General features: G+C 33.7%; 1 protein-coding gene across 1 annotated transcript in view; it reads left to right on the forward strand.

The window, feature by feature from the left end:
- Positions 1-17,467, forward strand: part of LOC132737815 (neprilysin-1-like) — a 30,781-nt gene extending 13,314 nt beyond the window's left edge. Inside the window, exons 7-23 of the mRNA XM_060725166.1 lie at positions 22-236; positions 1,151-1,330; positions 1,886-1,996; positions 3,434-3,582; positions 4,501-4,594; positions 5,173-5,301; positions 6,078-6,176; positions 7,746-7,823; positions 8,264-8,367; positions 9,370-9,428; positions 9,718-9,769; positions 10,452-10,519; positions 11,802-11,932; positions 12,531-12,596; positions 13,728-13,826; positions 15,810-15,886; positions 17,187-17,467. Of these exons, the coding sequence (XP_060581149.1) occupies positions 22-236; positions 1,151-1,330; positions 1,886-1,996; positions 3,434-3,582; positions 4,501-4,594; positions 5,173-5,301; positions 6,078-6,176; positions 7,746-7,823; positions 8,264-8,367; positions 9,370-9,428; positions 9,718-9,769; positions 10,452-10,519; positions 11,802-11,932; positions 12,531-12,596; positions 13,728-13,826; positions 15,810-15,886; positions 17,187-17,286 (1,811 nt within the window). The 3' untranslated portion in view covers positions 17,287-17,467. The remainder of the gene's footprint in view (positions 1-21; positions 237-1,150; positions 1,331-1,885; positions 1,997-3,433; positions 3,583-4,500; positions 4,595-5,172; positions 5,302-6,077; positions 6,177-7,745; positions 7,824-8,263; positions 8,368-9,369; positions 9,429-9,717; positions 9,770-10,451; positions 10,520-11,801; positions 11,933-12,530; positions 12,597-13,727; positions 13,827-15,809; positions 15,887-17,186) is intronic.
- Positions 17,468-18,273: the final 806 nt, after the last annotated feature.

Genomic DNA, 18,273 nt, shown 5'->3' on the forward strand with positions numbered 1-18,273 from the left:
ACTTGATGTTTCTGTTTCCAGAGAAAATAAACGAAAAGGCGACATCGGCGGCCGTACCGTTATTGGAAGAACTCGGTGGATGGCCGGTCCTCGGTTCAAATCCTGGAGGCAACTGGTCAGAGAGTGACTTCAGTTTGATTAAACTCCTGGTCACACTTAACAAATATAATAGTCGTCGTATCATTAACCTAGTAGTTTCGGGCGATTTAAAAGAATCAAACAAAAATATCTTAGAAGTAAGCTACGGTATAAGCTATTCACTGCATTTTGTTTTTCATGAGATTTACTTTTAAGAATTTAGATTTACTCGTAAATTTACTTTTAAGATGAGTCTAAATACATATAATAATAATCGCTTGCTTTGTTTACAGTGACAATGGTTGAAAATAATTATAGTGGTTTTTTATGGTGGCCGGTTGCGGCCATTTCAAATCCGCGAGAATTTTTTTAGTTTTATCATAAAATGTCACGGACTACTTAAAAATCCGCGAGATTCTCTGACAAAATCATACAAAATATCGAGGGAAACGTATAAATCTCGATATTTTATAACACTTGTTGGAAACAGCAAGCGACAGTTTGACTTTATCGGCCGGTAGCGTCGATGGTTTGACTCTACAAACAGACCATTAAAAAGCCAACTTTCTAAGCCTTCTCTGGACACATTTACTATATTATGCCGTGCCAATCATGTTGCGTCTTTAGTTTAAAAATTATAACTCCCTTTATTTTAAAATAGAAATAACATTAGTATTGAACAGGAGCTCCTTGTAAGTATTAACAAAGGGCTAGCGCCTTACAAAGAACCTGGCATTGGCCGAAACTCTCACACCGAAATTGGTGGGTATGATGTGGGTATGATGTCGTAAATTTGCTTATTTTATTGTGCCTTGGATATAAAACAATTTCTTCTTCTTCTTCCTCTTCTCCTTCTTCATGTTCTTCTTCATGTTTTTCTTCTTGTTCTTCTTCTTCTTTTTCCTCTTCATGTTCTTCTTCTTGATCTTGTTCTTCTTGTTCTTCTTCTTCTTTTTCTTGTTCTTTTTTCTTGATCTTGTTCTTGTTCTTGTTCTTCTTCTTCTTCTTCTTCTATGGTATTTAAATATAAAATCATTTTAGTATTTTGGTTCTATGTTTTATATTTATATAGCTAGACCAGCCTGGATTTGGAATTCCTGGGAAGGTTTACATGGTGGATGACAGTTTTGCACACTACCGCGAGGCTTACGTCATTCTTGCCTCATCGATGGCCCAGTTATTTGGTGCCGACAAAACCATTGCAGATAAAGAAATGAGAGAAATGCTCGAGTTTGAAATGGATCTAGCTAGGGTAGTATTTATATTAGTTCTTATAGACTTTCGTTCCCATTAACAATGTTATGATAAGTTTACTAAATTATAAATGTACAATTGAATGTACAAAAGATTATTAATGTAACGTTAAATTAATGTTATTTATCCCTTTATTGTCGATGTATTTACAAAGATGACAGGGGATATAAGTAACGTTAGTAATAACTTTAAGTCTTGATCATTTGAGTATTATTCGATGCGTCTTAATCACATACTGTGTGCTAAAAGAGTTCAGACAAAAATATTTGATTAACAAATATGAAAATAATGTGTTAAAAATTTTCTTTTCTTTACAAATTTATGTAATAATGGAAGAGATGCCCCAGTTTTGTTGTGTGAATTAAAATATCTATATGGCACCAGTACTGGTTGTTTCCTGGAAGCGGACTCGAAAGTGATTAAAATAAGTTGCAAGAACTTGTTTCGCAACCGAGCTTAAATCAATATGCTTAAACAAAAAAAAATGAAACGCACAAAATATTCCAATTCCATGATTCATAATTAAATAATTGATGTAAGAGCCTTACTTCAGATCGCAACAAGTCCAGAAAACAGAACTGATTTTGCAGCTATCTACAACAACATGGCACTTTCGGAAATAACTGAAATAATTGCCGAAACCGGACCTGCAGATTCTATTCAGGTACGAAAAATAAAAATTGGTTAACGTCAACATTTGATATATTAAAAAAAACTTTTGACTAGCTAGCTTGCAAAATGCAAACATTCGGTAGTCTTCAGTAAATAAATGTCCATTTATAGTAACAGCGTCGAACAACTTGGAAATCAGCCAATCAATTTCTTCTGTAAAATCAAAGCACAGAAGGCGTTGAATTTGTTTGGGTCTTAGAATGTCAGAAAAGTGAAGGTTGTGAGATTATAAACCAATTTGCTTTTGCATAGTGCCACCATTGCTTTCCAGTGTTTTAACTGTAATAAATTGGCTATAAGACTAATTGCAACACTGATATTCAATTCAATGTTTATTTGACTTAAAAAAAAATTAAAAATGAGTTGCCTCAACTGGAATTTGAACTCCAGACCTCTCGATTCCTAAGCGAGCATGCAAACCTAAGTTATATGTTAACGGCCTGAAGAAAACCATATTACATGTATTCTAAATTAGGGTTTGTAACTCTTATTATTTCTACGCTAAACCTGTCTGTTGTTTAACACAGATATAAATAATCATGGAGCTTACTATAAGCATGTATGTCTATAAAGAATAAAATAATATTAGAAATATTCGACCATTCAGGAACTATTTTGCTTGAAAATTAATGCGCCTGACAATCTTAACGCAGTGATCTCCCGTGAATTTTATGCGTTAGTGTACATATAAAGGGAAGTAACCGCTTCAAAAAAGCGGACTACTTTCGGTATTTGCAATTAACAGCATCAGGGTCTGAAATTTCGCTACCATTATTTGTTTTGTCTGACGACCCAAACAACAAATGTCTGCAAACAAGATTTGCAAACATTTTGACACTTTTCATAAACTTCCTAAATAGTCCAAATGCATTAATGATAAATAAATTTACTATGTTTATATGAGGTTAAACGCATCATTAACTGTAACATTTTTTTCGCAATGATTTGATACAAATTTATTTATAATCACAAACTTTCATCTTACTCTCGGGCGTCATTGTTCAAATCGTAGATGGGTTCAGTAATGTGAGGAAGCTATCCAGACACCTTACTTGTTCTACTCAGGTGCCCGTTCGTGCCTGAATTAATGCATATATGAGCCGCGTCACAACAAAACCAACATAGTGCGTTTGCGACCAGCATGGATCAAGACCAGCCTGCGCCTCCGCGCAGTTTGATCAGGATCCATGCTGTTCGCTATCAGTTTCACTACTTGTTATAGACTTGGTAAGCGAACACATGGATCCTGACAGGTGCCCGTTCTGGTGCTGGTGCAAAAAATCCATGGTTTTTGCAATATGTGACCTTTAGTGCGTCGGTGTGACATAAAACACACTCAATCAAACAAACAAAATTGCTTTGGATGTTGGTTTAATTTATGCGCACATAACCGTAAATAATTTTTTTATATATATGATATTCATTTCAGTTCGACTTGCTTGAATTCACAAAAGAAGTATTTGATCTTGAACGTGTGAAAGTCGCTAATATAGTAATTAACGAAAGCGAGCCTGTAGCAATTTATGATCTACCATACTATGAGAAAGTGTTAGGTGTACTCAGAAAACATGGCAAACGGTATGTGATTCTAGGAAAGTTGAAGCTTCCTTTTAAAGGATCTATCCGCCGATATAAAATATGAAACAGAGTTAATTGTTATTTGTTATTTTAAAGTGACAATGTTTATCATTTTCGTGAGCATATAATTGATCTCGTCACCACTTTTTGGTAGTTTAACAGTACTTCTTCCCTCGGACTGCTGTGAAAAAAAATTCACTTATGCTTCCGTAATTGAAACAGTGTTTAAAATACGTGAAAATGTCTGGTGGGTTGAATATTTACATTTCTGTTTACTACCAACACATATATAAGTACATAATTACTGTACAAGCAAAACTACAAGATTTATTGGAAAATAACAAACGGATGCTGAAATCTTATTGTTCTTGCAAGTAAGTTGGATTTAAAAGGAGAATTGACATTGACAGTCATTCTGGAGAGTAAAAGTAAAAAAAAAATCGTTAAATTTAAAGATTACTGTTTTGTACATAGGTCAGTTGTGTCAATGTATGACCTTTTATGTATAAGATGAATGTATGAAACGTGCATGTCATCTGCAGACACAGAATGATACCACAAATGAGCCTTGCAACATAATGGGTTTGCGACCAGCATGGATCCAGACCAGCTTGCGCATCCGCGCAGTCTGATCAGGATCCATGCTGTTCGCTATCAGTTTCACTACTTGTTATAGGGTTTGTAAGCGAACAGCATGGATCCTTATCAGACTGCGTGGATGCGCAGGCTGGTCTGGATCCATGCTGGTCGCAAACGCACTATGTTGGTTTTGTCATGACACGGCTCAAATCAGTATAACATCAGGAGATAAAGCTGTGTGTGGGGATAAAAAAACTGTTACTCATCTTTTTATTACTTTTTTAATGAATTATGTTCGTTATTTTTAAAATTACTTTGGGTTGTTTGGTTTGTTATCAGATCTGTTGCCAATTATGCTGTGTGGATGATCATAAAAGATCTTGCAAGCGTTCTAGACAGCAGATTCCAAGCTCTTTTGAAACAATACGCGGAGGTATGACAAAATTAATATCTATCTTGATATTACATTGTATTATTTTAACATTTTCAATATTTGATGGACTTCAATAATAACTCGTATTGAAAACATGTTTGACAATAAGTAGTAAAATCTACCTCTCTGTTCTGTTATATTGTAATGCATGTAAACATAATATGAGCCGTGTCAAGACAAAACCAACATAATGGGTTTGCGACCAGCATTGATCCAGACCAGCCTGCGCATCCGCGCAGTCTGATCAGGATCCATGCTGTTCGCTTACAGACCCTATAACAAGTGAAGAAACTGATAGCAAACAGCATGGATCCTGATCAGACTGCGCGGATGCGCACTCTGGTCTGGATCCATGCTGGTCACAAACCCATTATGTTGGTTTTGTCATGGCGCGGCTCATATTTATCTAAAGCAGCATCACTCCAGATTCGTGCTTATTTTCATACGAATAATAATTTTATTAAGCATAAAACAATATACAATGTCGATAGTCAAAATACGAGTATAGTTCTGACCCAAAAAGCTAAATTTCAATGTCGCCTTAATATATGTCATCATTATCATATATTTGTTTACAGACTTTGACGGGGACATCTTCCTCTCCGCCAAGATGGAAAGATTGTGTAGCGACATCGGTTGGTTTCTTTCCAAAAGCAGTTGGACACATGTTTGTTAAGGAAACATTTGACGAGTCAGCAAAAAAGGCGGTAAGCGTCACTGAACCATAAAGTTACATTATAATGTTTAATCTTTGACACCTATACAGTGTAATACCACGTGAACTTTAATGTGATCTGGTCAGCTATACTGTTTGCTATCTATCTTAATATTTCGTTGTTGTTTTGTGTTTTATTTTGAGATTCTCTGTTGTTTTTTCTTGTTATCTACATGAATTACGCGTGTTAAACCTTTCTTTTCAAAACATGGAAAGTTCATTGTGTAAATTGCAAGAGTATATTGATCGTCTCCTTCATCTGCTGTACGGATTCGTTATCGTAACGTCTCACAAATTGAAATGTCATAAAGACCATGGTAATGAGCCAACGATAAGTTTAGAAAAAAATAAAAATACATTATTTAAAAATATTAATGTTACAAACATTAGAAACGATCAATTCTTTGTGCATTGCATATGCCACTTATTCGAGGTAAGGAGTTCAAGATCAAGTTAACCGAGGCAAATATATTTTTCGAAAATTAATAGATCAACACAAACTTGGTACATTTCGGTTTTCGTGAACATAAGCATCCGCGAAGTTTCATTTCATGTCAAATCACAGTTTAATATTTGTTTCTCGAAAAGATATTATGTTAAAACGTTATTTGGTGGTACCAAGCAAAAATCTTTTTTGTGCATATTTTTACCTTTTGTCAGAATGTGCCGAGTTTTGCGATGAAAGTAGTATCATTTTAGGCGATTAAAAATAGTCATTATGCCCTATTTGTACTAATTACTTTTGTAATAAAATGTTTTTACATCTAGGCGCTTGATATGATTGATAGAATTCGAGATGCCTTTAATCAGCTTTTGAATGACAATGATTGGATGGATGAAACAACGAAAGAGCTTGCTAGAGATAAGGTAACTTAAAGGCCAAGTATGTCTAAAAAATCCATATTAAGTCTTTAGAAATGTCAAACGTGTTTTGATAATGTTTTACTAACGGATATAAGACTATAGTTGGTTGTTTAACAGCAGAAAAAAGTAGCGCTAAATGTGCAGCCATGTGTCGTAAAGGCAGCAAAATAAAAACAAAGAAGTATTTTGACTACAATACAAAATATTTAAGCCGCGTCACGACAAAACCAACATAGTGGGTTTGCGACAAGCATGGATCCAGACCAGCCTGCGCATCCGCGCAGTCTGATCAGGATCCATGCTGTTCGCTTACAAACCCTATAACAAGTAGTGAAACTGATAGCGAACAGCATGGATCTTGATCAGACTGTGCAGATAAGCAGGCTGGTCTGGATCCATGCTGGTCGCAAACCCACTACGTTGGTTTTGTCATGACGCGGCTCATTTATAGACTTTAATTATACCAATAGCCAACAAATTAAGAGAAAGAAAGATAGTTCCCCTACTCCAGATGAGATTCCTTTTAAAATGTTTACAATTTTACAAAAATGTATAGGTTTTATTAGAAATAATAGCATTTCTGAGGCACAATGGGATTTTAAATGGGGTTTACAGCTTCCATTTAGAGGCACTGTATTGAGATTTTGACTTATAAGAACAGAAAATATTTCTTCTAGATTTGTGCACCAGATAATACAGACCTGTACCAATTACTTGTGCACACAATTTTAAAGAATTTGCCCCCTCTGGTTTTTTTTTCAAGAAAATCTTATTTATATGGCAAAATGATCCAGAAATGACTTTTTACAAAAACGCTATTAATTCAATTTATTCAAAGAATCGGTTAAAGATTAGTTTTAGATTAAATTCCGAGAGTATTTCTTACTATCTTTTGAAAATCTTTTTTATCGTTGATCTATGTAAGAATTTCAAATTTTGAATTTTTGAGCTTGATTTCAGTGGAGTACCGTTATTATTATTTTTTTTAATTCCACTTATAATGTTGACTTCAGCATGACACAACATGTTCTTATTGTAAAATCAACCTCTTTTTTTTAGAAATTACCCTTAACATTTGATTAGAAGTAGCTCTTGATATTGTTCTTCTTTATTTAATCTGCATGTAATACTTTTTTATTTTAATCTGAATGTTTTACTTCTTGATTTTAATCTGAATGTTATACTTCTCGATTTTAATCTGAATGTTACACTTTTTTATCTAAATCTGAATGATATACTTTTCGATTTAAAGCTGAATGTTATTCTTCTAGATTTGAATCTGCATGTTATAATTCTCGATTTTAATTTGAATGATATACTTCTTGATTTTAATCTGAATGTTATACTACTTGATTTTAATCTGAATGTTTTACTTCTTGATTTGAATCTGAATGTTATACCACTCGATTTTAATTTGAATGTTATACTTCTAGATCTAAATCTGCACGCTATGAATGTACTTCTCGATTCTAATATGAATATACAGTAAATTATTATATAAATCTAATATGTCTTTCCTGTAATTTATATTTAAATTTCTTTGATGTTGTTGTTGTTGTTGTTGTAATTCAGGCCAATGCTATAGAAGAATGGATCGGCTATCCTGAAGAAGTTTTGGATGTAGACAAAATCAATAAGCTCTATGAAAATGTAAGAAAACTTCTTTATACCATAGCATATCTGTCAAGAATTTTGTTTCACACGTCGACACATGATCGGTATAGGCCAATCAAAATTATACTAAAGGCAACATTTAAAAACATTAAGATATATTTAATTAAAGTGGATAAATTTGAACGATCAATATGATAAAAATTTCTCATTGGCCAGTTTGTTTCCTTTAGCGTTGAATCATTGTCTGGTCATGTATTTGATAACTTCATTTTACCATAGTTAAATGTATTACCGGATACGATTTACAGGCTGTATTTAATAACTTCATTTTACCATGGTTAAATATATTGCCGGATACGATTTACAGGGTGTATTTAATAACTTGAGTTTACCATGGTAAAAAATAATATATTGCCGGATACGATTTACAGGGTGTATTTAATAACTTGAGTTTACCATGGTTAAATGTTTTACAGGATACGATTAACAGGGACGAATATTTTCAAAATGTTCTTTCCAAATTGAAGAAAACGTCATCAGACAATTTAAAGACGCTAAGGTTACCAGTCGACAAAAATACGTAAGCTAGTTACGTGTTTTAGATTATGTATAATTATATAAGACAATTATGTTTGTTTGTTAGTGTCATAATCATTTATTTACATAGAAGATATATGTTTGTTTTGCATGTAAGATTAAAATATATTTCACTGAGTGGACACCAGATGCAATATTTTCACGAGTGGTGTAGTCACGAGTGAAAATAGAATAGCTGTTGTTCACGAATGAAATATATTTCAATCTTATATGTAAAACAAATAACTTGTCCTTTTATTTCATGATTTTTAAGTGAATTTAAGTATTGTTTTACTGACTTGCCGCTTAACATCGCATAATCTTCTTTATGACGTCATTACGTCAGGCATGACTTGAATTTTGATCGCTATAAAATTATTTCATTCTTCACTGCCTTGAAATATATCTGTCTGCACATGCGCAGTACGATCTTACGGGTCGAACCGGTATATTAATCAAACATGGCGGTCAAGACATGAAAGGGTACTTAACTTTGTCACAGTTTCTTATCATATGTTTTCTTTTGCATATGGTATAACTGGACAAAATGGAAGTTTTAATCAGCAATTTAATCATGATGTAATGTTAAAATTAAGTAGAAAAACTTTCATTTTGGCTAATATTCGACATTCATGTTACAAATATTAAGAATAAGTCACTACATTCAATAAATTTTATTTTTTTTTTATTTATTTTATTTTATTTATTTTTTTGCTTTCTAAAGAAAGTAAATTTATTCATTTCTGAGGCATAATGTGCCTTTAAATATAGTTGTTGGTAAATGGGTATTGTTGATAATTATCAATAAAAGCTAATGAGATTAGTAACTAAAATGTTTCTGCAATAATTTAAGTAGTCTGGAGTACCTTCCCCTTAAACTACGTACTTTCAGCAGTAAATGTTGATTGAGAATCAGACTATGATTTAAGTATCATTTATCTAGTCATACAAAACTTGCAAGACGTGGTTCATATTTAAAGTAAAATGCTAGCCATATATTTTTCAGTTGGAAAGGCTCGCCCTCCACAATAAATGCGTTTTACAGCCCACAGCTCAATAAAATACGTAAGGAGTACATTCTTTTCTAATCGTTGTGCATATTTTTAAAACTCTTTCTTTACTTTCTGAAGATCAGAAATGAACCCTGAACTTGCTGATTATTTAGTTTCTTCTTGTAGAACTCACCACTGTCATTTTTTCGATATAACGATGAAAAGTTAAAGTGAGTCATAATCGGAACATCTCGGTTATTACCAATAATTCTTTTCCGAAGTTTGGCGGAAATGGCCGAGAAGACATTGCCTTAGGAAAATCTTCTGTTTTTGTACAGTTTTCTTTATTAATTTCTCCACAGTGTTCCCCGCTGGTATATTACAACCTCCGGCGTATGCAAAAGGACAACCAAGGTAAGTTCTTATAAATCATAAATTACAAATCAAAACAATTTACAGAAATAAAATGATGTTATATTGCACACAGCCTACGTAGCTGACAGTTTCTCATGGGCTTTATACGTTGAAACCTCACAATGTTATAATTTGACGGCCAAACATGTCGCATAATGCTTCTCATGGCTAAAACTCTAAGGAGTCATGCTATACATGAATGTTGCACTTGTGGATGTATCTAACAGACTTAAAGGAGCCTCTCTCGGGAGCATCGAATTTAAGCTCTTACGTAAATAAGATTAGGAACGTAAGCCGAAAAAAACAGAATCAATAATAAAGAATAGTACTCAGAACATAAAATTTATTTCACAGTCTATTTTGAGTGCAATACATGCAGTTAGAAAATGGTTAGAGATTTTACACTCAAGATATAGCAAGAGACCTTCATCGTACGGCATAGAAACCTCATAATGATAATTCTAGTCCAAGTCATGACCCTAAAGGTCAGTGGAGGCCATTTTAATCGGACGAGTCTATTATTCTCATATCACTCTCCGAGATGAAGAATTTCATTCATTTTAGTATAATTTTTGCTTTAACACCTATATAAAAGAAAAACGAGATCTATATTTGTACTTTTCGCTCATTTTACGCCCCTTTCATCAATCATGCCTTTGAAAACTGTTGATATTTTATCTAGATCTATGAACTATGGAAGTATTGGCTCCATTATGGGACACGAAATAACCCATGGCTTTGATAACCAAGGTAATACATTTATAACATATATATCGTTATCTATGTGAAGAATGTACAGTACATTTGATGTAGTAATTTTTGTATGTAAGTACGTATTGTTACATACTTAATTATAGTGAAATTCATCGCCGACTTCATTTAAAAAACAAAGATTGCATTTACGCTCTTCATATGGAAGATGCAAGTGCCGCCACTTTTCTATTTCAACAGGTAATTTATGTTTTCCTATCCTGAAATGGAAAAGAGCGAACCTTGGATTATTGGCGGCAGTACAATTATTTAGATATGATTCAGAAGATCCATCACTTGCAGTGTTATACGTAAACAAATAAGCAAAAGAAGATAATTTGTAATGTTTTGCCAAAAAAGAATAAAGGAATTAATTTCGCAGTTGATCTTTTCCACATTATGTCATTACTTGGATTTGAAGCACTCAATGTCATTTAGCAAATGATACGTCAAAATAATGCTTGTGTTAGAATAAAAAGATGTCATGCACAAGGCCACAGCAAAAAGAAAACAGAAACAGACAAACGATCGAAGAAAAAAGCTATATGCACTTACGATAATTGTAATGTAACTGATCTCTTATAAAAATCGCCAATGATTACTCTTTTACCGGTGCCAAAAGGTGCAGATCATTGTCAATAATATCGCATAACATGTTATATATTACTTAAATCTTGAATTTTTATTATGCTTTTTTTTAAATTAAATGCATGTACATATTTCTCAAGTTTGATGTTCTTGAAATAGTTTAGCTTATCTGGAGACTTCCAGCTTTAATTAGTAATACTAAGTTATACAACGAGACACGCTATAAAGAGTGTTTGAGTTCAATTATACAGGAAGAAGATTAAGATTCTACAACATTTAAAGTTCAGCATAATGTTAAGAAGATAAACTTTTTTTAATGATTTGATTCTTAGACTAAGTAGGAAAACTTGACTACTTTTTAGGCAAAACTGGTAAATTTTCAAATTTTCCTAGTACAATTTAAATATTTATAAGCAGCATGTCTCCAGATGCGTGTTTATTTTCATGAAATTTTGAAAATGTATTTAAATGTATAATATTGTGAAGTAGCTAAAAGGAAGCAATTTACACATTAATTATCATTGGCACTTGCAACACACGTAAATTACCAAAAAGAGGTCAAAATATGCAAAAATAACCCATACTGCGTTAGAATCCTTTTACTTTTCTAAAATCTAAGTGAATTTAATCTCAAGTTTTTATTTTATTGAAATAGTTTGGCTGTAGCTCTAACATTTCGTATCGTCAATTTCAGGTCGGCAGTTTGACAAGTATGGTAATGTTAAGCAGTGGTGGAACACATCCATTATTGAAAGTTTTAACAAAAAGGCACAGTGCTTTGTTGACCAATATAACAACTTTCTAGTGAAAGAAGCTGGCTTTAATGTAGGAATAATTCTTTACATATAAAATAAACCAATGAGCAAACAGTAAACAATTAGATTAATAATCATGCCATCGTGTTTTTGATAGTATCATAAAAAAAAGAGAAAAACAGAATCCCTAAAGTTACCGTCCACGCCCCCTAGCACCGGCATATAAAAAATGACGAAAAAATAAACACATAAAACAGTGAACACTATTAAACATACAAACATAATTATATTTTGTGATTCGTATTTGTTATCGACATTCGTCTCGGTAGGGAATCTCGTGACCTTTACGGTAACGCGTTCTGACAATATGGCGGTCTGATAAAGAATTACCTGAAAAACATATGTGAAGCTAGGTGTTTAGGCCGCCATATTGTCAGTCCGCGTTACCGTAAAAGTCACGTGATTCCTAACCGCGTGTTTTCAATTCCAATAATTTAGGTTCACAGCTGTCGGGACGTTTCTATAAGGTTTTCACAGTTGCAATAAAATACTTAATACTCTTGATTTCTTCTTCTTCTTCTTCTACTACTACTACTACTACTACTACTACTACTCGTTTATTTCTTTTTTCTTGTCCGTTAAATACGAGTTCCCCTTTTCTTATTCAGGTGAATGGAATGCAAACACTAGGCGAGAATATTGCTGATAATGGCGGAATCAAACAAAGTTTTAAGGTAAGCTTAAATGTCCATTATTCATAAGATATGCTATCATAATTTATATTTCTCAAAACCGTTTTGGTATTTGTAGTCTTGTTACGGTTTTAAAATATTTATTAATTTGCCATATGAACTATCTTTTGCTTCTTTTCCTCTATTGGAAATCGATAAGTTAAACTGAATAAGTATTTTGTATGGACGTCAAAACACTTCTTTGCTTACAGTTTGCTATTTTTATGATACATAACTGCACATGAATGCACGTTCAGTGCTATCTTCTTCAGTTGTTGAACATCTTACATTCTCTAAATCAATTTTTGCTTATTTAAAAAAACATTTTTGACACCTCTTAAGAAATTTAAAGATACGGATTTCAGAGGCATAATGTGTCTTTAAGGATAAAGTTATTGCGTCAACTTACTTTGAATGACGTAAAAGAGGGACAACGTAAACGGACAGATTATTGATCATATTTCGACACAGTAATTAGTCAAAAAGAAACTTTTTTGTAAATGTTGAAAAGAAATGTTTATATTATTAACGTCTCGCTTAATGACCGACTCTTCATTACGGTCAAATCGTTATAACGACCCCCTTGAACTGCTTACATGTAAAATGAATGTATGATTGATACTAAAAATGTGTTGTTTTTTTTTCTCGTAGGCTGTTAAAAAGTAAGCATATCAAACATAGTTCGCCCGGATTCTAGATTTCTTTGACTTTCACAGTGTTTATGCATTTTTGCTGTTATAACAATTGTTATTGTTTTTTATAATTATCATTGATGATACTTTAGTTGTTGTCATCGTTATGATAATATAGATTAGCCGTTTAGATACAAAAAACCCATTTTTATTAGGTTTTACGTCGTACTAATATATATATATGACGAGCCTTGTCATGACAAAACCAACATAATGGGTTTGCGACAAGCATAAATCCAGACCAGCCTGCGCATCCGCGCAGTCTGATTAGGATCCATGCTGTTCGCTTACAGACCCTATAACAAGTAGAGAAACTGATAGCGAACAGAATGGATCCTGATCAGACCGCGCGGATGCGCAGGCTGGTCTGGATCCATGCTGGTCGCAAACGCACTATGTTGGTTTTGTCGTGACACGGCTCATATTTTGTATATAATTTTAGGCATATAGGAAGTGGGTGGAGCAACATGGCAGCGAGGAGCCTATGTTACCTGGACTTAATTTTACCCACAATCAATTGTTCTTTATCAACTTTGCTCAGGTTTGTGAAATATTTGCATCATTTTTATCAACAAACACAAAAGATATATCACAATACGATACAAACATTGGTATTTCAATGTTAAATATCTTGAATTTTGTTAATTCATATTTTATAAAGCTATTTCTTTATCATGATTTTTTTTGTGAAACAAATTAATACCCACATCGACTATATAGTTCGGAAGTGATATGGATTTTATTTCACTATGGTGGCATATTTCTGCCACCAGATAACCATATAACTAAGTAGTTAATTAAGAGGTTAACTAGTTATATGCCACCATGGCAGAAATATGCCACCATAATTTCACAAATGAATTCCAGTATTTCTCTGGTTACCATGAAATAAATGCGGATATTGCCTAGATTACAAATATACTCATGGGTGTTTGTGTTCTACAATGTAAATAGAATTTTGGAAAGACATAAAACTGACATTTAAAGCTACAGGCCTCCAGATGAATCAAAGTATTTCAATAAAAATCAAACTTGAAAACAAATGTACTAAAGATGTAAGTAAACGTTAAAAGTAATATTTTACATATCATGTGCCAGTAATGACTGATTTTTTTAGTATTTACAACTATATTTACTGCGTTACTAACGCAGTAAAGGATATTTATGCATATTTTGACCATATTTTGGTGATTTACGTGGTTTGCAAGTGCAATTGATAATGTGTAAATTGCTTCCTTTTTGGTTACTTCACAATATTATACATTCAAATACATTTTTAAAATGTTCCTGAAAATTAGCATGAATCTGGAGGCGTGCTGTTACGGGTAATCAAATATTATTAGAGTTAACCCGTTAATTTACGGAATGCCGTTAGGGCCATCGCCTATGAATGTATTGATCTAAAACGCGATAGTCGATAGTACGATGGTGAAAACGCGAAATCACGAAACTACGATGGTGAAAACGCGAAAGCACGATGATGAAAACGCGATAGTACGATGATGAAAACGCGACAGTACGATACTACGATGATGAAAACGCGATAAACTATCGTGTTTTCACCATCGTACTGTCGCGTTTTCACCATCGTAGTTTCGTGATTTCGCGTTTTCATCATCGTACTGTCGTGTTTTCATCATCGTACTATCGCGTTTTCACCATCGTACTATCGCGTTTTCACCATCGTACTATCGCGTTTTCATCATCGTACTGTCGTGTTTTCATCATCGTACTATCGCGTTTTCACCATCGTACTGTCGTGATTTCATCATCGTACTATCGCGTTTTCATCATCGTACTATCGCGTTTTCACCATCGTAGTTTCGTGATTTCGTATTTTCACCATCGTACTATCGACTTTCGCGTTTCAGATTAACACATTCATAGGCGATGGCCCTAACGGCATTCCGGAATGCCGTTAGGGCCATCGCCTATGAATGGTTTGATCTGAAACGCGATACTCGACAGTACGCTGATGAAAACGCGAACTCACGAAACTACGATGGTGAAAACGCGACAGTTTATCGCGTTTTCATCATCGTAGTATCGTATTGTCGCGATTTCATTATCGTACTATCGCGTTTTCATCATCGTGCTTTCGCGTTTTCACCATCGTAGTTTCGTGATTTCGCGTTTTCACCATCGTACTATCGACTATCGCGTTTTAGATCAATACATTCATAGGCGATGGCCCTAACGGCATTCCGTATTAATTCACTAAGATGACAAATGCTATCGAAGGGCAGTTTTTTTGTTATGATCATTGACCGAAAAACATGCAATGGCTTGGTTTTTAACCCTTAACCTACTCGAACTATCCCTGCAGTCTGACCAGGCAAGCATTAAATATTTATATTCAATTTGATAATCAAAGACTGATAATGTACAAGTCTAAAATGGAAGCTGGACATGTACAAATAGGAAAATCTTCTGCATACGGATGCGTGTTTTTTAATATTGCTCAGGTTTCTGCTTATTTTATATTTTCATATTGCCTTTTTGAAATTTTTCTCCCAAATTTCAGTTTTTTTGCGAAAACGGACGTAAAGAAGGATTCATCATACAGCTCAACTCCGGCGTACACTCTCCAAATGAGTTCAGGTATATATAATAAAGTCTTGTATTATAATACCCAATCTGATTAAAATCAGCCGCTTTAAGATCTGACCGTGACCCTTCTGGTGACGTTTTACACAGCCAATCATCGGCGAGCTTTCATAATTTTGAAAGCGATGAGGCCCTGAGAAATCAAATACTGAGTAGGTAATTTCAAGATTTCGAGAACAAGCATGGCAAAACAGGTAAAACAATCGTGCCAATTAAAAATTGTCCCTATTATTACATCTTAATTTGTTAAAAAATTACGTGAAAGATTTTGTTTCTTGTAAAACAGTACTTCAATGACAAAAATCAACAATTTGTTTAACTTCCTGGGATAACGGTATTTTGATTCTTCCTCTAATGCCCATGTAAGCATAACTAAAAATAGCTTTCTCGGGAAATCCGAATTATAAAGAAGATCGTCATCAGATCTACATTATAGAAATATGTCAAAAAGCTGAACTTGCTATTTGTTTATAAAAAGGACTCCACTCATGATTTTTGGATAGTTATGTTTCATTTGATGTAGGTCTAGACCAATACATTTTTGGCAAAATTGCAGATCATTTGCCCAATGTATTTTATATATTTCTTTATTATCTTTCTGTTTAAAGTGTCCCAGCTGATCTAATCAGAAATTCAAATTGATGTTTTAAGCTTAAAAATCTTGGTCGAGTTCCTTTAATAAGTTTGCATGGCTTTGAACTCACAACACTTCATTTAATTCTTTACGGATTTCAATATTAAAGCAGCGCGGTTCCAGATTCATGTTATTTTTCATAAAAATTTTGGATATGTAATTTAAAGTAAAATAATGTGAGGTGAACAAATAATGTAATTTACATATTGCAATCGGCACTTACAATCCACGAAAATTACCAAAAAGTGGTCAACATCTGCAAAAACAATCCTTACTGCTTTAATAACGCAGCAGAAATATGGTGTTAAAATACTGCAAAATCAGTGTTAAACCGCACATTACATATATAAAATATAACTTGGACCTTGAATGTTTTCACCTTCCTTAAAAAGTTTAGTGCATTTATCTCAATATTGATTTTTTTTTAAATATTTTAGCTCACCTGGAGGAGTGCAGCTTTAATAGTCCTAAAATATATCTCTAGATAAATAAGAATTACCTCCCCTGCTGCTTCGAGAGACAATGAAAATAAACGATAAACGGTTATCGAAATAGCTAAAATTGTCATAAAAGTGATTCAGTTTACTCATGTAAATTATTGCGTAAAAACAGCTATTTTTCCAAATACTGTCAAATATTTTCTTTTACTTTTATTTGCAGAGTTATAGGCACTTTACAGAATTCACAAGATTTTTCGGATGTGTTCGGATGTAAGAAGAATAGTAGAATGAATCCAGAAAAGAAATGTTATGTTTGGTGATGAAATAGCAAATATAAAAGAACAGAACATATAAGAATATTGTATATCTATAACCTTTTTTAAGGTCTTAAACATTTATGCTTAACATGATATTATACTTATTATGCAGTCCATGACACGCTAGAATGCTTTACAAAATTAATAACAATAAACTTAATCTTTCTGTTGCTTGTCCACTCAATGTTGTTGTTGTTGTTAATGTTGGTGATGATAATAGTGGTGATGATGTTGATGCTAATAAAGCTGCTGCTGCTGCTGCGGCTGCTGCTGCTGCTGTTGCTGCTGCTGATGATGATGATGACGTTCACGCTCAAAATAGAGTCGGTTGAGTGACTTCTCTTGATAACATGTCAAATGGGGAAAGGATTCAAAGGGAGAATACTATTGCGCTCAAAATCGAGTCGGTTAGAATGACCTCCCCTAAAAAATTGCAAATGGCGTAAGGATATAAAAGGGAGGAAACTGTGACATTCAAAATAGAGTCTGTAAGAATGACCTCCCCTGATAACAGTGCAAATGGCGTAAGGATATAAAAGGGAGGTAACTGTTGCACTCAAAACAGAAGCAGTTAGAATGACCTCTCCTGATAACAGTGCAAATGGCGTAAAGATATAAAAGGGAGGTAACTGTTGCACTCAAAACAGAGTCGGTTAGAATGACCTCCCCTGATAACATTGCAAATGGTGCAAGGGTTCAAAAGGGAGGAAACTGTTGCGCTCAAAACAGAGTTGGTTAGAATGGCCTCCCCTGATAATATTGCAAATGGTGTAAGGGTTCAAAAGGGAGGTAACTGTTGCGTTTAAAACAGAGTAGGTAAGAATGGTCTCCCTTGATTACATTGCAAATGGCGTTATGGTTAAAAAAGGAGGTTACTGTTGCGCTCAAAACAGAGGCGGTTAGACTGACCTTCCATGATAACCTTGCAAATGGCGTAAGGGTTCAAAAGGGAGGTAACTGTTGCACTCAAAATAGACGGTTAGAATGACC

The sequence above is a fragment of the Ruditapes philippinarum genome, unplaced genomic scaffold (assembly GCF_026571515.1).
Source record: "Ruditapes philippinarum isolate M1 unplaced genomic scaffold, ASM2657151v2 ctg348_1_1_1_1, whole genome shotgun sequence".
Lineage (NCBI taxonomy): Eukaryota > Metazoa > Mollusca > Bivalvia > Venerida > Veneridae > Ruditapes > Ruditapes philippinarum.